Here is a 26,180-nt window from a genome sequence, read left to right on the forward strand (position 1 = left end):
TGATTAAAATTAGATCATTGCCCTTATTTTTATATTTAATCAAAATATTTTCGGCTTAAGAGTGAAGAAAAAAAAATTTTGAAAAATCAAAAATCATAATTCTCATTTAATTATAAAGTAATAAAATAAAAAATGGGGAAAAAATATACAACAGCTGTAATAGGACAATAATGATGAGGTGCTTTATTAATAAATATAATCACATAGTTTTTAAGAAGATAATTTTATTAAAAAGAATTATTCTATAACTTGATTTAAGTTTTCATAAACTAACAAGTTTTGTACAAATGTCAACAATGGCACGGAATACAATTTTTTTTTATTATCAAACAAAATTATGATAACAATTCATAAATCAAAAGACTTTTTGATTTCCAGGGAATTAATCAAAACTAATTGATTTTTTGTCTACTCAGTTCATTTATCAATCAAATTATGAATTATCCAGTCAAATCGTTTTAATAACTTTACAATGATAGTAAAATACAAATAAGTTTGGAAAATCTGAAAGTGCACGTCTCATAACGTTTATTCATTAAAAAAAAAAAAAAAAGGATTAAGTATTACTAACTTCTAAAATAATTAATTACCTGAGAAAGAATATTTATATATATTTATATATAAATTGGTTATATATGATTATATATGAAAAATAGCCAAATATAATCATATCTAATTATGTATAATTATATATAACTATATAATTATATATAACAATATTTAATTATATATTTATTACATATAATTAATTATTGGGTTAATTTTATAGATAGAGTATTTAATATGGTCCTACGCAATTCTCTGTAACCAATTAAAATGCAAAAAAAAATATCTAGATATAATTTTACGGCTATAACACCAGCGGTCACCCATCCAACTATTAACCCTGCTCAATGCTGCTTAACTTTGGTGATCTCCGTGCATCGTGAAGTTTCTGTCTGCTATACTGCTGTCTTAGATGATAATGATTCTACACGGAGAAAAAAGTATTGCTATTATAGCGATCCAGTGGATCGTGAACAAAGTGTCGTGATTAACTCAAAACAGTATTGTCATATTCACCATACGAATACAGTTATGCTCGAAACAGTGAATACTGAATACCACGCTCAACTGTATAGTAAATATCTCAAAACGTTTTCTTACTACAGCGAAACGGATCGTGATTATCACTATCCACGACGCGTTCAGCGCCACCACACATAACCAAGTCTGAAACTTACGAGTTTATTTATTTACAATTTTGGTGATGAAATAGCAATAATTGCACCAATTTATATTAACAGCGATATGGACAATTGAGTTGTTGATAAATTACTCGAGTGGAATCTTGAAAAACTCATGTCGTTTTTTGAAGGTCTAGTAAAGAAATAAATCTTCCTATGTTAACTGTGTTAATGCTGTGTCCGTGGTTATTGTATATAATTCTACTGCGTTGATAAAGAAAAACAATGAACATTATATATTGTATTAAATAAATAACATTTGTGTTTTCATAAAAGGTTTTTTTAGCATAAATAATTTGATCCCATACTACTTTACGCAAAAATATGTTATTTTTTTTTATAAAGTACATGGAGTAATAAAGAAGTAAAAATTCCATTAAAAAATATTTTTCTTATGATAAAAATAATTGCGTATTTTTAATGAATATATCAATAATACAAATTTCTAGGCTAATATTTTTAAAAATCAAAAAAAAAAGTCATATAAAATAAATTCCAACTGCTGTCAGTCATTATTTAAACATTTTTAAACCTAACCTAATTCTTGACTGTCATATAAACTACACAAAAATTTTAAACTAATCAAGCTATACAAGGAATTCGTATTTATGTTTATAACAATAATATACGAAAAAACTAAAAAAAAAAAATAATCTGCAATAATATATAATTAAAATTTAATCAAAAACAACTAATAATCATCTATAAACCATAGCAATACAGTCATTTGATATCCGAATCCATGTGGATCGTGATAATCACGATCCACTAGATTGGACATATGCGCATCTAAAGTATAGTCATACGTGGATCGTGATCATCACTATACTGTATCGTGATAATAGCAACACTTTTCTCCGTGTATGATCTACATAATGTATCATATGAGTTTATCATAAATATAATATACAAATTGATTTTATAATATATTTGGATAGTCATAGCTCATAATTTATTTATTTTACCGAATCTCATTATAATAGTATATTACACACCTAGGGAAGTAAAGTAAGAAATGTCTCAGATCATGTAATTGTCGGCCGAGGCGAAGCCGAGGTTGACAAACATGTGATCTGAGGCTTTCTTATTTACTTCCCGTGGAGTGTATACTATTTTTTTGCTCGACGAAGGCAGGAAGCGGCACTTTCGTTTAGCGCAGCGAGCCGAAAGTTGACGCTTTCTGCCCGTCGAGTAAAAATAGAACATTTATTTAAATAATAAAATAAATAATGATTTTACTATTAGGTAGTAGCAGAGCAGACCAAAACATCTCATAGGAAATGTAACAAATTTTGTATTTCAGAATTATTTAAACGTAATTATAAACATCATTTTACACTTTTTGTGATTACCAAAAAAAAATTTTTTTTCAAAGAAAAAATTTTTATATGTCTTAATTATGTATAAGCATATATAATTATATATACTTATATATAATTATATATGGGACTATATATAATCTTGCATGTCTGTATATTGCTCCATATATAGTCATATATATTTACATATGATTATATATGACCTCATGTACAATTACATGTATCATCATGTATGATTATATATAATTATATATAATTGTATATGGAACTATGTATAATTCTACATGGTTTTATATTGCTCCATATATAGTTATATATAATTATATATAATCTTATATACAATTCCATATATAATCATATATGATTATATACAATTATATATGATTATATAAAAAAATTTTTTCTTGGGTATGAAAATTATAGCTTAGTAGCTCTTTTAAAAGCTCATGTATTATATACATTTACCCATATTATCTTATATACTGAGAGAAAAGTGCATAGTTAGCTGAATTGTAACGTCACAAGTATAAAAATATTTCTAAACTTTTTTTTTTTACAGTTAATTAAACTATCCATTAGTTTAGGTAATTATTGATGAATAGTTACATCGACTATGTTTTAATAAATATTTTTGTGTTATCGTGTTAAACAAAAAATTATGAGCCTACTGAAAGGATGTTACGGACGATGTATCAAATAGCTTAACTTGAAGAGCTCTTGGTGTGCAACCAAAAGATCCGGGTTCGATTCCCGGTCCGGGCTGTCCGAATTATTTTTTCTGTTTTCTGATTTAAAGTTATTCAGGTGACTATTAAGCCGATATTTAACTAAAAATAGTTTAATTAAATCTATAATAAATAACTTTAGGTTTAAAAACTTCAATTAAATAGTGGTGATGTTGTTTAACTACACTGATAGAAGGATTTGTTTATAGTTAAAAATAGTTGTTAATATTTAACAAATCATTTATTAGAGCCCACTTTTTAGTCCTTAACAAATATTTCTCAGTATTTAAAAAGATTTATTAATATTTAATAAATGAATATCAGATTTATTAAATACAAACAAATCATTTTAAATACTAAGAAATATTTGTTTGATACTAAAAAGTGGTCTTCAATAAATGATTTATTAACTATTAACAAATATTATTTAATACAAATAAATCCTTCTATCAGTGTAAATTTGTCTAATTCAGAGAACCCTATTTTTCTCTCAGTGTATAAGTGCAATATGTTTGTAATCGAGGCATTTTAGCACCAAAAAATTGTTTGACCTTGAGATGATAAAATCAAAACACTAGCTCAAACGCATTCACGTTATGAGGCGTGCAAAAGAATCTACAACAAAATATCAATCGCTTGTTGTTAATTTAGTTACACTTTTCTTGATCTTTGGGTACCTTAACTTCTTTATGAAGTAACCGTTTTTCAATATTTCTGAAAGGACCTTCGATCACTAGTGCAATAACGAATGACAAGAAGAATGACAACACTATATCAGGTATCAAATCCCAAACCTGCAATTATTAAAAATGATCGTTTTTTTAATAAAATAAAAATTGACCTCAACGAGTCGAGTATAAAGTACACACAGTAAAAAAATTTTCGTCATTGTGTAGAATGTTAAAATTTGTGTGTAAAATATTAGTCCTACTCTGCCGTATTTCAAATGGTACGGTCTCTGGCCGTACCATTTGGGACCATCCCAAATTTGGGACCGATCTCCGTCCTATCAGACGGTCGGATAAGCAGAATTGCTATCCGATTACACTCCAGTGTGTAGAATTTAACATTCTCATGTGTTGATTTAATGATTTAACACACTAGAATGTTAAATTCTACACACTACACTGTTAAAAATTTTTGTAAAATTACAATCATATTACAAAACAAATGATATGTAAAATTACAAATCAGTGTATAGCAATGCGAAATAAAATACAATTCATGTAATTTTTCAACACCTGTCAAGAAATCTACTAAGATGTATTGTAATTTTACAATCTTCTTGTATAAACCTAACACGTATTGTAATATTACAGAACCGTTGGTCAATTTTTAAGAAAAAGCTTTTTAATTTTGCAAACATTATTTGTGATCTGATTCTGAATTGTATGTAAAATCACATTAAAATATTGTAATTTATATTACAATAATCTCATAAAAAATTTAAAAAGCTTTTTTTTATTTTTACAATTTTCATTGTAAAATGACACAGTGCAATGTAATGTTACCAGACAATTTTAATTATATTACACGAATTGTAATTCTACTTCACTGTTTTCCAATTTTAAAAACAATACTTTTCAGTTTTACAAAAATGAGACTGATGTATCAAAAAACAACAATGTCCTTGATATTTATATTTACTAATTTTTAGTCTATGGTTGTTTATTTGTAATAATAAATTCGAGGCATCATTTATCTTTTATAAATTTTAATATTACGCTCAAACGATCATTTCGAAATCAATATATTTTAATGAGTATATGTTAGACTTTTATTTTTATAATATTCAATGAATTATAAATAATGTAAAAGTTAGTTATTTTTCATCAATAAACAGCATCAAATAACACAAATAATGTAAATAATAAATAATAAGCCGTAATGCTCAATCACCACACAGGATTAGCTTATAAGAATAATAAGATGTTGAACTACCTATCGGTCGTACGGCGTAGGGCGTTAGGTATCGGTCTGTCACTTTATATCATCAGAGTTGTAAAAATTAGGTCTACGTGAGATGCAAAATCTAGTCAGCGCTTCATAAAAATAAAATGATAACAAATATTAAATCAAATTTTTCTTTTTTATTATTTCAATTGAAGTAAAATTCAAGGAAAATATTGTAATTTTATAAACTTAGCTAATCTAAAAATATTTTTAAAATTACAAAACCGTTTTGTAAAATTAATAACCTCACAGAGCTATATATGTTTTGTAATATTACTATACCCGATTGTAATTTTAAATAAATATTTTACCTATTAGCTTGTTTTGTCGAAACCTCGTCAAAGCGCCGAGATTTCGTGCTTCAGTTTTTCAGAATTTGATTTTGATTATTAGTGTAGATGGATAGGAAATTTAAATAAATTACACTCGATGTTTGGGACAACAGGAAGAAATTTATTGTCCCAGAGGAGGAAAAATCTGATGATCAGATAAAAAAAAACCTCCTCGATGATAATTACAAGAAATAAATGTGTGTGAATGTGTAATTGTTGTTTAGTCAGGATCTGGCCTGAGCTATTGTTATTTCGTCAGGATAGGACCTGAGCTATTGTTGTTTCGTCAGGAGCTGGCCTGAGCTAGTGTTATTTTGTTAGGAGCTGGCCTGAGCTAGTGTTATTTTGTCAGGAGCTGGCCTGAGCTATTGTAATAATAACTATCTCTTGGTGAGAATAGCTTAATGCGTATTGCCAAATGTAGGCGAATACTGATGACTCTTCTGGAGAGTGCTATTAGATTGTATGTGTGTGAGAGAGAAACGATCAAAGCCAAGGAGGCACGATCAAAACCACGGGCCGTCAATACCCAAAAGAATGAGAGAGAACTCGGATGTATGGCTTTAGTCCGAATTACCGTGTTATTTCTATAAAATTGCGTTTTACCGAAAATAATTGAATTCGTGAATATGATTCGAATGATAGCAAATAGAATGATGTTAAACGATGTGATTTTTGAGAATGTCTCAATTGTACTGTATGATGCGTAATATGCGAGAACGATTGCGTGAAAATTACTTCTGATTCAAGGGCCTCAGAGCAACTGGTGGTACTGGCCACCGCACGAGCAAATTTGGTTTTTCCTATACGGCCCCGATCGGCGCTATACCGTTCTGCGCATCCGCCGCAACTTGTCGTCTACGATGTCTCCCGAAATTGTTCGAGAAAATTCTCGTTGAAGCTAGAGCTAAAATATAGATATAGTCATCTGATTTCGTACGCCCACGCTCTCTCTCAACAGATATAGATGTAATTGTATAGTACAATACATGCATGATTTTACTCTGCACACACACACGTTCATGGTCTATCGTATAGGTACGACTCGACTCGACATAGCTTCCAATACATTTCTTTTAAAATTACAATCAAAATTTTTAACAGTGTAGAGTATAATATCCTACACACAAATTTTAACACTCTACACAATGACGAAAAATTTTTTACTGTGCAACCTCACGCGCTTCGCGCGATGAGGTGTGCAATTAATCGTAGCAATAGTGACTTACCATATTGTGAATCGAGAAGACCTGCGCATTTCTTCTGACGCCGATGTCATAAACTTGATTGATATTATGAACTAAAAATGCTCCGTAAGTCAGTTTGCTGATTGGCTGGGCCCAGCTTGGTTGATGGAATCCCTGGAGTCTCTCTAAAAGAATCAACAATTTCAGTTTGTAGGTCTAGATAGTACTGAAAGGTTTTGAACTTTGTTTACAATTATTTAAAATTACCTAAACCTTCACCGACAGTTAATACAACGGCTCCTGAAACAATTCCAAATGCGAATCCAGGCCGACTTAAACTTGCGTATAGAGCAGTCTCTAATTTTGATGAATGTGCATTTGGATTGTAGTATTTTAAACCTAAATATAGAGATGAAACTGCTACGATCCAGCAGCATAAGTATAGTATATGTGACATAACCTGCAAATATTAATAATCATGTAAAAGTTATTTTTTTAAGGAGGTTCGAGCGTAACTTATGAGTCAAAATAATGTTAAAATTTTTTTTTACTCTCAGTCTTCCCAATATTCGTCAAAATTCTTTATCTTCATTTAAAATAATTTGAACAATTTTATAATTGATGATTTAATAAAATGATTTTCGTATTTATTACTTGCCGGATTAAATAAACAGATTTGGCAACATCACGTTTGATTATACCCATTACAGAGACGTGGATGAGTGTGTGAATTAAATATTTCTCTCTCTGTAACTATTGCACGACTCATGATGCGAAGCATCAGAGAGTGCTTTACGATCGAAAAATTTTTTTCGCCTCATTTTAGCAACTATTTTTAGTATTATAGCCTTGTTAGTTCACGGAATCAAGATATTTTGCATACTATTGTCGAGATAATTTAATGGAGATTAATTCCATACTTTCTAAAAATTGATTTACTGCAATAGAAATGGAAAAAAACATCAAAATCGGTCAAAAAATTTTCCTGTCCGTCATATATGAAACCCCGGAAACACTGTAACTTGTGAAAAAATCAATTATTTGAGTTAAATTTTTTTTTTTAATTCTAATCGACGATTGTAGGTCACTGAATGCGAATGGTTAATTAATTCAGTGTTGTTTAATTACAATTAATAAAAAACGAAAACTACAAGACTGTATATCTATATATATATCCATGTAAAATTAACATGGATGGTGATACATCTATAGATATTATGTACATTTTATTCCACCAGGGGCGCTTGTGCAGTACCTTCCTACTACAGCTGTTTTTTCGGCAATTAATTTTGAACGATTTGTTTTTTTTTTTTTTTTTTTTTTTTTTATTTCATAATTAAATGAGCATTATGAGTCGTGCACTTTTGGATTTTCCAAACTTTATTTCTATGCTTTTCTTTTTTCTCAGCTGCTGACGCGACGTTGCCAAATCTTTATTCGAATAAATAGCTGACGATAAACGAGTCAAAAACATTAAATTAAACTTTAAATATTTCTAAAATTATATCGGTAATGTATTATTACTAAATTTTTGTTATATTTTACAATAATCCAAGTTTCTTGTGTATAGTTTTTTATTCGTTAAAATTGGGCGGTTAATATTGAAAAAAATAATTAAAGTCTCGACTAAAGTTTGTCCGTCATAAGAGCCCGTGTATAAGGAGATAAAAAATGTGATTTTTGAAATTTAATATCTAAGTAACTAAACGGTGAATCTTTTTAAAATTTTGGGATTAGATAAATTACGTATTTATTTATACGTATACTTAATTTCAAAGTTCAAAGTTGGAAATTATTTTTCACATTAGATTCGCTCGAACCTTCTTAACAATTCGTAATTCTGGGCAATTATATAACTGCAGGTTGCAAATAATTTGTAATTATTATTTCACCCAGTCTGGCATAATTTACACTGAATATACACAATTGTTTACTTGAACTATAAATTTATAAAAAAGTGTCACGAAAAATATCTGTGTTAACATTCCGGAGATCTAAATAAATATTTATTAACAGTTACTTAATCACATTTCTTAAATGACTTATTTAATGTCATCAAAAAACTAAATTAAGTCTGCATAAAAAATTCATTGGAATATTTAATATTTTGCGTAAAAAATTAACTTACTTTAGGAAGCTTCCATAATGACTTCCTGTGGTCGTAAATAATAGCACCACCAAGAACTCCAATGAAATAAGAAGTCAGACGTTCGTGAGTTTTTATGTAATGATTAATAAAGTAGTCATCTTCTCTCACTTCTTGCATACTTTAAAAAAGATAAATAAATATTTAGAAAACAAATGATAAAAAATCAATTAATTTAGTAATTAATTGTAGAGTCTTCAAGTCATTTGGGGCAAGTGTGCGCACTTGAGCATTCAAACTAGTGTTAAAATTAAACGATAAGCATGAAAGGAAAATAAAAATATGTCTCAGAGTATTTATTTAGGTAATAATTAAATTAATAAATAAAGTCTAAAACCTTAACACTTCGGAAAAAAAGCGGATTAATCCGAATGATTCTAAATGCGCACACTTACCCCGTACTAAGGGTAAGTGCGCGCACTCGTGTGGGGTAAATTTGCGCAGCTAAGGGAACTAAGTGGAATTTTAATGCCCTAAGCAGACTGATTTTAATAATACTTACATAACTTTATTGAGACACAACATAACTTCAAATGTTATGCTAAATAAAAAGCTCAGATACATTATTGACTGACAAAAAATTAATTTACTTTAGTTACTATCTTTAGTACAGTGTGACAATCTTTGCCATGACAGAAAAATTAACCTTTACGCCACCAGATTCTTAATATTTTATTTTTTAAGTAAACGAATGATACCACATGGGTTTTTCTTGCATAAGCTAATTTTCCACCAACAAACCTTTAATTTGCCTACACATATCACAAACTTTCCCCTCCTCATTCATAAATAAAGGGGTTGCGCACTCCTTTATTTTTCATGAGTGAGTTTTTAAAGTAAAGATCCAAATTTCTTAATCTAAAAATAAATAAAAATTTTATTTTTAATACTTATGAGCTGCTTTGATATTTCGGATTATTAATCACTTCCAAAGGCTTAAGAAAATTACTCTTGTTCAAAACAATATTATCAATTTTAAATTCGTTCTTGTTCAAAAACTCAATTACTCTATTTAAATATCTAACAGATTCATTGAACCGATTAACAAAATTGAATGATGTATTAAAGTGCTTCTTAAGAATAAATTTAACTTTGTCAATTTCTCGTTGAATTTTATCAATACATTTTTTATTAAATTTTTTACTGAAATGATCAAAGTTTACGCTAAATTTCCATCAACACACCTTTAATTTGCCTACATATCTCTTAAATTTTCCCTTCTTCTTCATAAATAAAGGGGATGCCCACAGTTACCCCCCATGACTCTGGTGTTAATTTATACTTACAAAGGTAAACCTCTGAAAATAGGTTGGATACCGTAGAAATACGTGAGCGAAAATGGAATAATACATCCGATGAAAATGATACCAACCAAAAATGAGTATCCAAGTCTTCGAGGCATTTTCCAAAATGCATAAATTGTGAACAATGATAAGATATACAAGTGGTAATCCGTAGACAAGTACCAGGATTGAAACATGCACTAAAAAAAAATTCAGGGGGCAATACAGTATGTTTTTCATTATTATTAGATGCTTATTGTTGCATCAATCATATCAATATATTACCAATTTGTCAGTATTAACATAATTGTTTATATACAAGAGGTTCGCCCACCAATTATTTGAACAGCTCTCGCTCTCTAATCCAACTTTCAAACTCCAGTAAGGTCCAGATCCAAGGTGGGGTAAAATCAATGCGATGAACATTATTAATACTGCATACGGTGGTGTTAATCTTGATAACAACGATTTAATTGGTTAAATTTTAAGGAAAGTTTGAATAATTCAAAAATGCACCATTTATAATGCTTATTAAGGAATCGTTCTAGTTCGTAAGTTTTAAAAAAATTATTTTCTTATATTTTTCGGAAGTACACATGTCTGCACACTGATAAAAAAACTATCTTCATTCAAGAAAAATATTCTTGATCCAAGAAAATTATTTTGAAGAGAACTAGTTGTTTTATTTCAAGAATTTCTTGTCTTGAATTCATGTTTTTTGGATTGAGAGGTCTTATCACTCTGATCGATAACATTTTTACTTGGTTCAAGACTATATTATCTTCGATCGATACAAGTCATTTCTTTATTCAAAAACGATTCTCTTCAATAAAGAATAATTTTATTCCACTTCAAGAATTATTGATTGTTGGTTCAAGAACAAATTTTTTTATTTATAATGTTATAAGTTTAAGTCAGCAAAAAACTTTGAAGTGAAAAAATTTGTATTTCTCTATATGCCGAAAAATATTTATTAATGCAGAGAATTGCAAAAATACAAAAATTTATATGCTTAGAACAAGTAAAATAATATCTTGTAACAGGTTAATTTACCCTGCGTCGATAATTTAATCGGAGATCGATAACTATTCGACGCAGCACTGGCGCGTCTCGGTAAAAACCCGTTACATTGGCGCCCAACCTTGAAAAACCCCAGAGAGGGAAGAAAGAGTGGACCCAGTTAGCACAGGTTGACCATCAACTAGGTTGATGTTCAATAGTTTACGTCAACTTTATGTTAACTTCGCGTCAACCGCTGCATTTGCAACAGTTTCCCAGAACTTGACTTTAACTTACACATCAAGTTAGCGTAAATCTATTGCCGGAATTTTCCGAAAGGTTCGCTCAAAGTTAACGCAAAGTTGCAGAAAGTTAACGTTAACTTCACGTCAACTGTTATAAGTATAACTGTTGCTCTACTGTTAGCGTAAACTTTACGTCAAATTCCGGCCGCAGGTTTACGTGAACTTCGTTTCGCTTGTGCTAATAGGTTGGAAATAATAAATTTTTAATTAATGAATAATTAAATTTTAATTAAAAATTCAGTCATTAGCAATCTAAAAATTTTTTTTATTACTTGGTAAATTTTAGTTGAGTGTCGAAAACATGTGAAATTAATTTTACTGAAATTTTAATTTAAAAAAAAAAATTTTTTTTTTTTATAATATAAAGTTTAAGAAACTAAAATAATATTATTAAACCGGAAGTGACAACAAAACCCAGTAGCTTGTGGTAGAATTTTTCTACGAGTCACAGCTACTCAGGGGATTAAAAATAATAATAATAACTACCAAATAAAACTCGGTAGAGGTAAACACCTTCGTAATAGATATTTTTCTACGCAGTAAATTCGATAATTTAAACTTAACCTCAAAAAACCACGTCGATTGCCACCAGCCCGGTCAAAATCGGTTGATTGGTTCGTGAGATATCGTTGTCGAAAAAAATTGAAAAAAATGTTTTTTTCAGAATTTCTATGAAATTTTCAGTCTGACCAGTTTACGTTTAAATATTTTTTAAAGAACTCAAAAAACTGCGTTGAATGCCGTAAACCGCGAGAAAATTGGTTAATTCATTCAAAAGTTATTGTGCACGGAGAAAAAAGAATTGCTATTATAGCGATCCAGTGGATCGTGAACGAAGTATCGTGATTATCTCAAAACAGTATTGTCATATTCACCATACGAATACAGTTATGCTCGAAACAGTGAATCCACAGATTCGGTAGAATCTGGCGCCAAGTTCCGTTCAAATCCGTTGTAAACGGAGCGCCAGACTACCGACTGTGTTTACTGTAAGCAGAACGGTATTTCGAGGTTGCAAAATTTTATTTAATTATATGGTTCTCCTTTTTCCAAAATAATATATTATAAAAGTAATTTATACTTTATTTTACTGATATTAATTAATTATAATCAATTATAACACTTAATTCACTTAAAATTATTAAATTTTATCAGCACAAACTATAGTAAGCCCAGAAATTTCGATCCTGACTTTTTTTCGATGGGGAATATCAGCGCCACAGACTAGATAAAATAAAAATGTGTAGTAATCCTTCCTATAGACACGCAACTACAGTAAAAAGTGATTCATAGCTTGCATCTATGGCCGCCAGGGTGCACTGGAATTACATCTACATAAACTGTAGCTTTAAGGGGATAGTTTGCAGTAAAAATGCAGTCAACACGAGATTTAAGTTGTTATCAATTGTAAATTTTCATTATAATTACAAAAATACTAAAATCCGAACAAAAACAGTTTCACTGTAAAGTCGCACCAAGTCCACGTTCATAAGACTATTAGGAAAAAAATTTTTTTCTTTACAAAAAGATACAAAATAAAAAATTAAAAATCCGAGTAACCGATATGATTGTTTATGATTTTCGGAAATTAAAAAATTTTTTGTAAATTTAAAAATTAAAAAATTTTTAGAACGTACTTGGTGTGCGTCATTGTGTATTTCAATTTTTTTAAAGTCCTAGTAAATAGATTTTACGAATTTCATTAAAAGTAAAATATTTTGCAACCGCGCACACTAAATACGTTCTAAAATTTTTTTTTAATTTTTAAATTTACAAAAAAATTTTTTTTAATTTCCGAAAATCATAAACAATCATATCGGTTACTCGGGTTTTTTTATTTTTTTATTTTGTATCTTTTTGTAAAGAAAAAAAAAATTTTTTTTCCTAATAGTCTTATGAACGTGGACTTGGTGCGACTTTTTTACAGTGAAACTGTTTTTGTTCGGATACTGAATACCACGCTCAACTGTATAGTGAATATCTCAAAACGTTTTCTTACTACAGCGAAACGGATCGTGATTATCACTATCCACGACGCGTTCAGCGCCACCACACATAACCAAGTCTCAAACTTACGAGTTTATTTATTTACAATTTTGGTGATGAAGTAGCGAGAATCGCTCCAATTTATATTAACAGCGATATGGACAATTGGGTTGTTGATAAATTACTCGAGTGGAATCTTGAAAAACTCGTGTCGTTTTTTGAAGGTCTAGTAAAGAAATAAATCTTCCTATGTTAACTGTGTTAATGCTGTGTCCGTAGTTATTGTATATAATTCTACTGCGTTGATAAAGAAAAACAATGAACATTATATATTGTATTAAATAAATAACATTTGTGTTTTCATAAAAGGTTTTTTTAGCATAAATAATTTGATCCCATACTACTTTACGCAAAAATATGTTATTTTTTTTATAAAGTACATGGAGTAATAAAGAAGTAAAAATTCCATTAAAAAATATTTTTCTTATGATAAAAATAATTGCGTATTTTTAATGAATATATCAATAATACAAATTTCTAGGCTAATATTTTTAAAAATCAAAAAAAAAGTCATATAAAATAAATTCCAACTGCTGTCAGTCATTATTTAAACATTTTTAAACCTAATCTAATTCTTGACTGTCATATAAACTACAATAACTACTAATCAAGCTATACAAGGAATTCGTATTTATGTTTATAACAATAATATACGAAAAAACTAAAAAAAAAATAATCTGCAATAACATATAATTAACATTTAATCAAAAACAACTAATAATCATCTATAAACCATAGCAATATAGACATTCGACATCCGAATCCATGTGGATCGTGATAATCACGATCCACTAGATTGGACATATGCGCATCTAAAGTATAGTCATACGTGGATCGTGATCATCACTATACTGTATCGTGATAATAGCAACACTTTTTTCTCCGTGTGGTTTGAAAATTCAAAAAATAGTGTTCTATAAAACTTCCATTAGACTTTTGAGCTCGAAGAGTTGTTAAATTGTTTCGTTAATAAATTTTTGGATCCATTGTTAAATAAAAATTTATTTATTTCAGAGCACCTTTCTCCACTCTCTCTCCCTGTAAGATAAGCTCAGCTCTGGTTCCGGTTCCAGGAACCGTGATTAAAAATCCTGGTGGCGCCCTTTTATTTATTAATTTAGATTCATTTGTTAAGTTTTATTATTTCAATTAGTTTAATTTAAGGGGCCAATTGAGCGGCATAAAAAATCGTTACAATCTTAATTTTTGAGTCGCGCCATACTTGGAATAAGTCGGTAATATCTTGAACCAATGTTACCGTCTATCTTAATCCAAGAGAAAGAAATTCTTGGGCGAAGTTGTATATATCTTATTTTAAAACAACCAAGTTTCTTGATTCGAGAATTAATTTCTTAAGTTAAGAGAATTGAACTACTTAAAACAAGAATGACATTTTTAAGAAAAATTTTTTCTTGAATCAAGTCATTTTTAACTTCCCGCTAAGAAAATTGAAAATTTTCAAAAATCGGGACGTTTTTGTTTTTACCCCGTTTTTCGAAAATCGAGTTTACATCAGATCTCGACGTTTTAAGGTCACAGGAAGCTTCCCTGACTATTCCCGCGATGGTGTCCGTTCGGCTGTATGTATGTATGTATGTGTGTGTGTGTGTGTGTGTGTGTGTGTGTGTGTGTGTGTGTGTGTGTGTGTGTGTGTGTATGTATATAAAGCTCTTATAACTTTTGAACGGCTTGACCGATCGGATCAAAATAGGTGGTGATCCAAAGAGTATCATTGCCATTAAATTTCGTGAAAATTTGAATCGATTCGGTTCGCTAGATTTTGAAAAATCTCAAAAATAAAATTTTCAAAAAATCGTTTTCTTGTAATAACTTTTGAACGGCTTTACCGATCAATTCCAAAAACTAATCAGCTCTTAAGCTTAAAAAACCACGTCGATTGCCACCAGTCCCATCAAAATCGGTTGATTCGTTCGAGAGTTATCGAAAACGAAAAATTTCGAAAAAAGTGTTTTTTTACATAACTTCGAGATTTATTTTTGGATCATTTTTGACGAAATGCAATAATTATTAGAGCCCTAAAAATTTCGTCGATTGCCACCAAGAACGTGAAAATTGGTTGATTGGTTCGTGAGTTATCGTTGTCGAAAAAATTCGGAAAAAGTGAATTTTACAAATTTCTCTAAGATTTTCGGTTCGATCAGTTTGTGTTCAAAAGTATATTATAGATTCTGAAAAAGTGCGTGGAATAAAATTATTGCAGTTTGAAAATTCAAAAAATACTGTTTTATTAAACTTCAATCAGCCTTTTGAGCTCGAAGAGCTCAAAAGCATACAAAAGCTATTTCTTTAAGCTCGGAGAGCTCAAAATAACACACAAATTGTATTTTTGAGCTCGAAGAGCTCAGAAACGTCATAAGTGGAATTTCAAGCGTTTAGGTATGGAATTGGCGGGAAGTTGCAGGGTTGGCCTTTAGGGTCAACCGTTTTCCAGATTTTTTTTATCAGTGTACCAACGTTTTGGCAGAGCTTTGTTCATCCGTTGTTTATTCATATAAAAAATTAAATTTAGATATTTTTAGTGTTATTAAAGAGTTTATCTATTGAGTTGATTAAATTTAATATTAATATCTATAATAGTTTCTGTGTAAAAAAATCAATCAGCACCGTTCGCATTATCAGTCGTGCAATTGTGATAACTTTACTCACCTTATATATCGAAACACAATCGCCTTCATAAAATCCATTTTACCTTTCTTATCCAATTCCATGAGCACGTAATAAGCAAGTAGCAATCCACCGAATCCAAAGAACGCCTCAACAATTATCGGTCCGTTGTACAAAAAAATCGAAATTGGTAAGGTATAAGACTAAAAGAAAAAAACAAAATTGATAATCTAATGCTTGTTAAATTAACTCGAGGTACTCACGAATTCCAAATCATGTGAATTCATTGTTGGATTGTTATAGTACTGCATTGACCTATGGCCATATATAACCATAATCATAAACATCACACGAAAAATATGAATACTATCAAGTCCTGGATGACGATACGTTGCTTTTGAGATATTTCTGTAATTACGGCGAGCAGAAAAGCAAAGGAACAAATCTAAAGCCATGGAATTAGAATTGTCTTTTTCCTTATCGCTTCTCATGGTACTGTCATACAATGTACTTGCAACAACTAGCAATACTAAACTCAGGATAGTGTAGCTGCAATACCAAAACCGATATAATTATGAAATCGGTCGCTTACCCAGTTAGCACGAGCTGACAATCAACTAGTTGATATTCGATGGTTTACGTCAAGTTTGATACGTAAACTTCGCGTGAACTTTTGCATTTGCAACAGTTTCACAGAACTTTAATTGAACTTACGCATCAAGTTAGAGTAAATTTACTGCCGGAATTGACCGAAAGGTTCGCTCAAAGTTAAAGCGAAGTTTGCGGAAAGTTGACGTAAACTAAACAGAAAGACCAATTTCTTGACTGGAGAGCAAAATTCTTGGCTCAAGAAAATTTTCGAGTGCTGGAAGGAAGACCGAAGTTGTGTTCGCCGAAGTAAAAATTTTTTTTAAAATTCTATTCTTGGTGGAAGTCATTTTTTCTTGATTCAAATTATCATAAATACTTGATACAATAAATTTTTATATTTGATAAAGATTTTTAGATACTTTAGGGAAGCAGCGCCACCTACTTCAGCTGAGAAAAAAATTTTCTCACCTTGAGAAAATTTTTCTCTTGAATATCTGATACCCATTTTATATTATTTTAGCGTGCAATTATACATATTGAATGAAAAAAAAATGATTCAATATTATTTGATATTCCCATTTGACATGTTAATCAATAAAAATATTCATGAAAATTTATTTCTATCTTTATATTTAATTTTTTGGAGCAAGAGAGAAATTTTCTCAAGACAAGAAAATTTACTTCTATCAAGAACTAAATTTATTGGAGCAAAAGGCTGAATTTTCTCAAAACAACAATATTTTCTTGTCTTAAATAAATTTTCTTGGATCAAGATACGTATTTCTTAAAGCAAGAGAATTAATTTTGTTGGAATAAGTAAAATTTCTTATGTCAAAAAAAATTTTTTTTTTCGCTCAAGAAAATAAATAGGAAGAAAAATATTTTCTTGGCTCAAGTGAACCTTTTTTTCTGTGTACTTTTCTATATGGATTCTCATAGAAACTCATGTGAATTTTTGTGATAGGGAAACTTTACGTCCAATTCCGGCCGCAGGCTTACGTCAACTTAATTTCATTTGTGCTAACTGAGTACTTTGTAAATAAATTTAAATATTTTTTTTACCAATAAATTTTGGCAACAGTTGACAATTTAGCTTTGTCATTCTGCGCTTGACAGTCTCCCTTCATGGTGATATCAATGAAGATGTCGTTTTCTAGGCCGATTTCTTTCAGTGGCTCGGCCAGCGCTTGCTTAATGTCCACTGTGCCACAGGAATCAGGCACACATAGAGCCAGCTCAAGGATGTATCTCTTCACACGACGGAAATCTCCTTTTTCCTGTATGGAAAATCTTACACTGTAAAAAATCGGGAGTGATTTTTACTCCCATCACTCGGAGTTCCGGAGTGAAGTAATTAATCACTCCGCGTAGGGAGTGAATCCGGAGTTTTTATTTGCGGAGTGATTTCGAATTTCACTCCGAAAAAACATCTGCGTTCGGAGTTTTTAAAATAAATAAAATAAGGATGAATTTTCGTTCTACAAAAAAAATCTCAAAATTAATCTTTATATATATATTTCTTTTGTGCGTGTGTTTGTCACTGAACTCCTCCTAAACGGCTGGACCGATTTTAATGAAATTTTTTGTGTGTCTTCCGGTGGATTCCAGAATGGTTTAGATTCACAATTCAGTCCACGAGAAAATGTTTATTTAATAGATTTTTTATTTATAAATTGTTGTTGATCTTGACTACCCACATGCACTTTTCATATATTTTATAAATATCATATATATGATATATGAAAAAATTCATGTGGGTACTCAAATAAAAGGTCTTAATGAGTATAAAATCATAATGGACTTATATTTATGAAAATGTTAATAATTAACGAATGATAATTTATTTTGTCAACTAATGATGTTTTTAACGATATAAGCTCATTCCGATGTTACACTCATCAAGAGCTTTCATTTGAGTACCCACATGCATTTTTGATATATTTTTCATATATACATATATGTAAATATATCAAACATATGAAAAATTGATGTGGGTACTCAAATGGAAGGTCCTGATGAGTGTAACATCGGGATGAGCTTATATCTTTAAAAATATCATTAGTTGACAAGATACAATGTCATTTCTTAATTATTGAAGTTTTGAAAGATATAAGCTCATCCCGATGTTACACTCATCGAGTTCTTTTATTTGAGTACCCACCTAATATTTTTTATATATTTTATATATGTTATTTGTGAAATATATAAATATATAAAATATATCAAAAATGTATGTGGATACTCAAATGAAAGCTCTTGATGAGTATAAAATCAGAATGGGCTTATATTTACGAAAATGTTAATTATTGAAGAATGCCCATTGCATATTGTTAACTAATGATGTTTTTAACTATACAAGCTCATTCCTAAAATTTCTAAATTTAAGACGTATGTACATGACAACGTCTGTCGGGTCCGCTAGTATATATATATCTACATATTTTTTTTTGACAATTTTTAATTATAATTAATTTATAAAAAAAAATAAATAAAAACATTTTAATAATAATTAAAATGAAATATTATTAAAAATAATAAATTAAATTTTTAATAATTAAATATAAAAAGGGTTTATAAAAATATTTTCTTTACAAAAATTTATTTATTTCTAAATTCATTTATTTTGGGAGTGAATACGGAGTGAATTTTATTATTAATAAAAATTAACTTCTTCTCGAAGTAAATATCACTCCCGCTGGGAGTGAATCAATTAAAAATCATTCACTCCGCGTCCCGACCAGAAATTTAAGTTCGGCGGTGGTTCGTTTCGAATTAGGCATGCCGAATTCCAAGTTCGCGCCGAACCAGGAAGCCAAAGTTGGCCCACGTCCCGAAAGTAACGCAGTCGCGAGTTTGGGCCTAACTTGGCTTCCGACTTAGGCGGTGGTTTGGAAACCACACTTGCTGGTGACTATCCAAGCCTCATTCGGTCCGAATTTGGCTACCTAACTAGGCAGCAATTCAGAAACTAAATTCGCACGGAAGAATCCAAATTGAATCCTTTTTTTGTTTTTAGCTATTTTTATTATAAAGCAAAAATTAATAATAATGAATGCTTCTTTTTTTTAATTTACTTCTTAAATTTTAAATATAAATATCGACTTTAGGACAAAATTTTTTAAATATTAAGTAAATAAAAAAAATTTTTTTATTTAGTATTATTTTTATATTTTCGGTCATTTTTTCGCTTTTTAGGGTTTTTCTTACTATGAAGAAGTTTTTTTTGATTGGTCGATTTTATGGGTCAAGGGGGGAGGAAATGATGGAGTTAGATACATTAGTCACACACAACACTTAAATTTACCTCACACTCGCCTTAAGAATAATTATAATTGATAATTATTAATTATTAAAAATTTTACATGTCGAACGCGAGACTCGAACACTGTACCCGACGCACGAGAGCCCTATACCATACCGCGACGCTACGCCGATGATGAGCGACCTCTTGCCTCAAGATACTTATAAGCCCGACACTTCGGCAAACATTCGGTTACCGTTGCAACGGTCGAGTTAGGAATTCCGATATTATACCTAAGTAAGGACTTGCCACAGACTTACCTAGTCAAGTTTCATTTTGATAGACCAAGCTTCAGAATACAGGTTGCCGTTATTTCATAACAGTTTGGCAATCCATGACATACCGAACTTAGGCATTTCCACTGTTTTGCCTAAAGAAGCTCGATCGTGGTATGCCAAGTTTCGGTAAACCTTTGGTTACCGTTATTTCATAACAGTTTGGCAACTCATGAAATGCCGAACTTAGGCATTGCCATAGATTTTCCGAAGTGAGTCCGAACTTGGTGAACCAAACTTCGGTAAGCCTTTGGTTACTGTTATTTCATAACAGTTTGGCAATCCATGATATACCGAACTTAGGCATTTCCACAGGTTTGCCTAAGTAAGCCCGAGCTTGGTGAACTAAACTTCGGTAAGCCTTTAGTTACCGTTATTTCGTACTAATTAGGCAATCCATTATATGCCGAACTTAGGCAGTGCCAAACTATTACGAGATTACATCGAATGTGGAATTCTTTTGGCATACCAATGTTCGGCTTGCCTAATTTAAAATAAATAAGATCCGAATTGGGCTAGCCTAAATTCGGAAAGCCAACTTCGCCCCGAACTGATTTTTCGGCATACCTCACTAAAATTCTAGTCAGGGTTCACTCCGCAAATTTTTTACAGTGTAAATCCGTATAAATAAACTAAATATTCCGTATTAATAAAAAAAAAAAAAAAGTATAAAGTTATTCAACGTAAATATCAATTTTGAATTGAATTACCTACAAATTATAGAACGTCTACTCATTTAAAATTCATGAAATCAAAAACAATCTTATGCAATGAAGATGTATAAATTTTCCACATAAAAACAAACTGTCCCAGTAATCCTCCGTAGTAAAGTCATCAATGAATCAATAAATTAACTGAATAATTATTGCATTTAATTCCGCATCAATGGCGTAAAAGTCATTAGATAATAATGTATCGTTGCATATTCATTTAATTTATATAAACTATATTGATTGCCACAAGTAGCGAAAAACAATCTAGAAAATACGATTTTACAATGATTGTATAGTGACAATTTTTATATTTGTCAATACTTATATTCAAAAACAATTTAATTGGATTTTTCCTATTTTTATTATTATTTTTTATTTTTTGATTTGAAAATTAAATTATGGGCGTATTTTCTGAAAATAATTTTTAAGCCTCGAAATACTTATAAAAATATATTTTAAATTAATAATTAAATAAATTTTAATTATTAAAAAAATTTATCGCATTTTTTATTTAAATGCACAATTTTTGAAAAAAGTTATGCTAAAAAATTCAAAAACTCTCTTCTGACCTTTTCTTAAGAGAAAAAAAAAAAAAAAAAAAAAACAACTAGGATTTATATCGAGGGACTTTCAACTTTGGTTAGAATATTAGGAAATTAAAGATATAATATCGATATTTATAGAATATAAAATTACATAATATTACCTTGATAGCCTCCCATACCGAGTCATTGGTATCAAATTCTAATGTATGTGGACCTTTGCGATCACTAAAATTATTCATCTTATGATACTCGACCTTCACCAGGCAGTATCTTCCATTTATTTCTTCATCTTCGGTTTCAATGTCAAACGTATATCTTGGAATACTTGTTTTTAAATCATAACATCCATCAAAATTACCGAAATGTCTTGTGTAACCAGTTATTATTCCATCAGGGTACTTTGTTGATGCATCAAACACTAAACAATTATTAAATCGAAGCACTATCATTAGATACTTATTACTTATTTTGAATAATATAATAATTATCTCTAGTATTTTATTATTTTAATTAAAAAATTTACAAATCCACATTTTGATTCAAAATTAACTAAATAAATTTTTGTAATTTATTAGATGATTTTTATTTTATTTTTTATTTTTAATAGAAGGATTTTTTAGTGAAAGGTTTTGCCTGAGATTAAAAATATTAAAAACGTTTGAAGAAATTCAACAATAACTCTTTGAAAAAATTACGCAAGATATTTATTTATAATGCTATCGATAAAACATAATCAAGGTCACTTAGATAATTATTATAATTTTATAATATTTACATTCGTATTACGAAATTAATTAATTTTGAAGATTACTTTTATTTTAAGTACTGAGATCATTAAATAAAAAAACATGAAATAAATTTTGCTACTTCTCAAAATTAAAATAAAATTTTCAGTTACCTTTGAACTAAATTTTGAAAATTTTATGGAGATATATATCGAGTTACTAATGCCAAAGAAGCGTAAAAAAAATTATTTTTTCTCTAAACTTAAGAATTCATAAAAGTAAAAATCTGCCCCAAGAAAATAAAAATAGTTTTCTGAACTAAAAAAATCGGTAATTATTTAGAACTAAGGTCAACCCCATTTTGGGCTATAACTAGATGAAAAATTAACATTTTCAAATTTTTTTTAACAAATTTGTGTGTTAAAAAAAATTAAAAAATAGTCAAGTCACTGTTAACTATAATGTCATAAATTATTTTTCGTTAAATATGAGCTTAACAGTTATCTTGATTAACATTAACTTAGGAAACAGAAAAAAATAATTCGGACAGCCCGGGCCGGGAATCGAACCCGGATCTTTTGGATATGCACTAAAGGCTCTTCCAGCTAAGCTATCTGAGTCATCATTCGTAATAAGATTTCAATCAGCTGATAATTTTTTGTTTAACGCGATAACAGGAAAATATTTATTAGAATATAGACGATGTAACTATTTATCAATAGTTACTTAAACTAATGCATAGTTCGAGTAACTGCAAAAAAAAGTTTAGAAACATTTTTACACTTGTAACGTTATAATTTAGCTAACTATGCACTTCTCTCTCAATGTACAAGGCCTGAAAAGTCATATAGGGTAAAAGACCTCATTAGTGGGGGGAATTCCATTACTGACAATTTCTTTGATTGTGGTACTTATTCAATTAATGAAATTATTAATTTCTATTATGCATATATTATTTATAATTTTTAAGGGGCACACCTAGTTTGAAATTTTTAAAAAATTGGTTTTTTTTTATCTCATATTTCGATAGGTATACCTTTAAAAATAGCATACTAAATGCGTTTTTCTCGAAACAGCATTTTTCGAATTTGCTGCAGTGATTACTCGGAGACAAATGATTCGATCACTATCAAATTTTTTCTGCATGTTCTGTATCAACAGACTCGATAGAGTCTGGCGCCAAGTTCCATTCTCAAACCAGACTACCGAGTGTGTATATACCGTAAGCAGAACGGTGTTTTGAGGTTACAAATTTTTTTTCAAATTTATTTTGATTTTTTAACTTCCCGCTAAGAAAATTGAAAATTTTCAAAAATCGGGAGGTTATTGGTTTTACCCCGTTTTTCGAAAATTGAGTTTTCATCAGATCTCGACGTTTTGAGGTCCTAGGAAGCTTTCCTGACTATTCCCGCGAGGGTGTCACTATGTCTGTATGTATGTGTGTGTGTGTGTGTGTGTGTGTGTGTGTGTGTGTGTGTGTGTGTGTGTGTAAATATGTAAACCTCTTATAACTTTTGAACGGTTGAACCGATTTCATCGCGGTTGGTGCTATTCGAAAGGGCTTCGCCAAACTTAGATTTCCTGTTAATTTGAACCGATTCGGACCGATAGATTTTGAGAAATTTGGAGAAATCTAAAAAAAAGTAGGAAAAAAAATTTTTTCTGAAGTGGTTTTTTTGGGATAACTTTTAAACGGCTCAACCGATCGATTTCAAAAACTAATCAGCTCTCAACCTTGAAAAACTACGTCGATCGCCGCGAATCCGGTCAAAATCGGTTGATTCGTTCGAGAGATATCGTGAACGAAAGAAAACCGAAAAAAGTGTTTTTTCAGAGTTACTCCGAAATTTCTAGTTTGACCAATTGAAACTTAGAAATTATTTATAAGGCTTAAAAAACTACGTAGAATGCCGCCAACCGCGTAAAAATCGGTTCTTTCATTCAAAAGTTATTGCGGTATGAACATTCAAAAAATAGTGTTCTATGAAACTTCTATCAGACTTTTGAGCTCAAAGAGCTCAAAAGCATAGAAAAGGTATCTTTTTGAGCTCGGAGAGCTTAAAACAACACACAGATTGTACTTTTGAGCTCGAAGAGCTCAAAAAAGCGGCCAGGTATTAACGGAATTAGCGGGAAGTTGCAGGGATGGCCTTTAGGGTCAACCGTTTTCCTAATTTTTTTTTATATGATATTTTATAATAGTAGTTCATGCTTTTTATTACGCGTATTACTTGATTATTATCAATTATCTTTATAATTTCTATTTAAAATTATTAAAAATAATCAGCACAAACTATAGCGACCCAGATTTTTAGATTTTAACTTTTTTCTTATGTAAAAAGCGGACGGCCAGAGACTAAATAATATAAGGATGCATGCTAATCTTATAATAGATGGGAAACTACAGCGAAAAAAAGATATTTGACAGCTTGCAATTACACACGCCAGACGGCGCAAGAATAACTTTTACATGAACTATAGCTTAAAGGAGATAGTTTGCCACCGGAAATGTATTAAATTAAAATTGTCAATTTTTATTATAATTATAAAAAATACTGAAATCCGTACAAAAACAGTTTCACTGTAAAAAAAAATCACGCCAAGTCCACGTTCATAAGACTATTAAGAAAAAAAAATTTTATTTCTTTACAAAAAGATATAAAATAAAAAATTAAAAAATCCAAGTAACCGATATGGTTGTATATGATTTTCGGAAATTAAAAAAAATTTTGTTGTAAATTTAAAAATTAAAAGAAACAATTTTGGAACGTACTTGGTTCAACAAGTATTTGAATACCAATTACAACTATAAAAAAATATAACTTACTTTGAACAGCCCAAAGGGTTCCATTTCGCAACTCTTCAAGATACCGCAGCGCGTGTCTTTTGCAATTTCCCTCGGGAATAGTCGGAGAAGATGCGAAAAAAACCGGCAGCAGAGGAATTTTGGAGTACCATGATATCCCAGAATTAGTTAAAGTCGAGTCACTGTTCACATTGACATGTCTTCTGGTTTCTATCACAACACTAGTGTAATTTTTTTCTTCCAACTGAAACTCAGCAGTTTCTCGAGTGTAATTTTTGGCACCCTGACATGTTTGATTTAAGGAAGATTTGTGGCAAAAGTCACTTAGAGAATGATAGCAAAATACTGACAAGAAGAAACAACTGAGAAGAATAAGTATTGATTTGCAATGCATATTGATTGAATTTGTTAATGGAAATGATTGTAGTTAAGTAAGTTAATCATAGATAACCGAGATTGTATAGAGCGGTTTATTTGTGTTTGTCTTTTTCCTTATTTATACTGACTTATAACTATTCGTTCCTTCAACTTAAATAGAAGCGGCAAGCGAAAGTAATTCATTCAACCTTTGGTCAAATATATTCAATCTTAAATCGTAATACAGTGAGACTAATACTAACACAACGTGTGCGTATGCTGACATTGACTATACTTTTTAAGTTAATTTTTAACAATATCAAGGACGATTTTTCTGATTTATTTCACACTGAAAAAACAGTTTGTTTTAATCAAATTTGTAGATTTATTTAAAATACGTAAAGTAAAAGCCCTAATTATTGACAGGAGTCTAAATATTGACACCTTAAATTATTTTTAAATATATTTAATTATCTGTTATAAGAATAACTATCATATAAATGTTTATTAAATTCTAATTAATTAAAAAATTGAAAAAAATTACGGTCAGTTCAAAATATTGAATATTAATTATTAAAAAAAAAATAAAGTTAGCACCAGTTCATTAAACCAGCTTATGAACGTTTATTTTCTTAATAACTTTGATTAGAAAAGCATTTTTTTAAATGCCGAGTTTAAATTAATTTCTTCATCTAATAATATAATTTTTTTTTTTATTTAA

General features: G+C 29.8%; 1 protein-coding gene across 2 annotated transcripts; it reads right to left on the reverse strand.

Annotated features, from left to right (window-relative positions):
• Nucleotides 1–204: 204 nt before the first annotated feature.
• On the reverse strand, nt 205–25,623 carry LOC123262883 (nose resistant to fluoxetine protein 6-like). 2 transcript variants are annotated; one of them, XM_044725363.1, is made up of 12 exons: nt 25,124–25,623; nt 21,733–21,989; nt 17,800–18,014; nt 16,410–16,695; nt 16,189–16,349; nt 10,457–10,625; nt 10,175–10,371; nt 8,871–9,009; nt 7,010–7,202; nt 6,785–6,927; nt 3,882–4,064; nt 205–551 (listed from the first exon to the last, which is right to left on the reverse strand). In XM_044725363.1, exons 1-11 carry the CDS (start codon nt 25,494–25,496, stop codon nt 3,918–3,920), a joined length of 2,280 nt encoding a protein of 759 aa, XP_044581298.1. In that variant the 5' UTR covers nt 25,497–25,623; the 3' UTR covers nt 205–551; nt 3,882–3,917. The 2 variants fall into 2 exon arrangements, with proteins under 2 accessions (XP_044581298.1, XP_044581297.1); XM_044725362.1 differs by having other exon boundaries at nt 205–547; nt 3,878–4,064.
• Nucleotides 25,624–26,180: the final 557 nt, after the last annotated feature.

This window comes from Cotesia glomerata, linkage group LG4 (genome assembly GCF_020080835.1).
Source record: "Cotesia glomerata isolate CgM1 linkage group LG4, MPM_Cglom_v2.3, whole genome shotgun sequence".
Lineage (NCBI taxonomy): Eukaryota > Metazoa > Arthropoda > Insecta > Hymenoptera > Braconidae > Cotesia > Cotesia glomerata.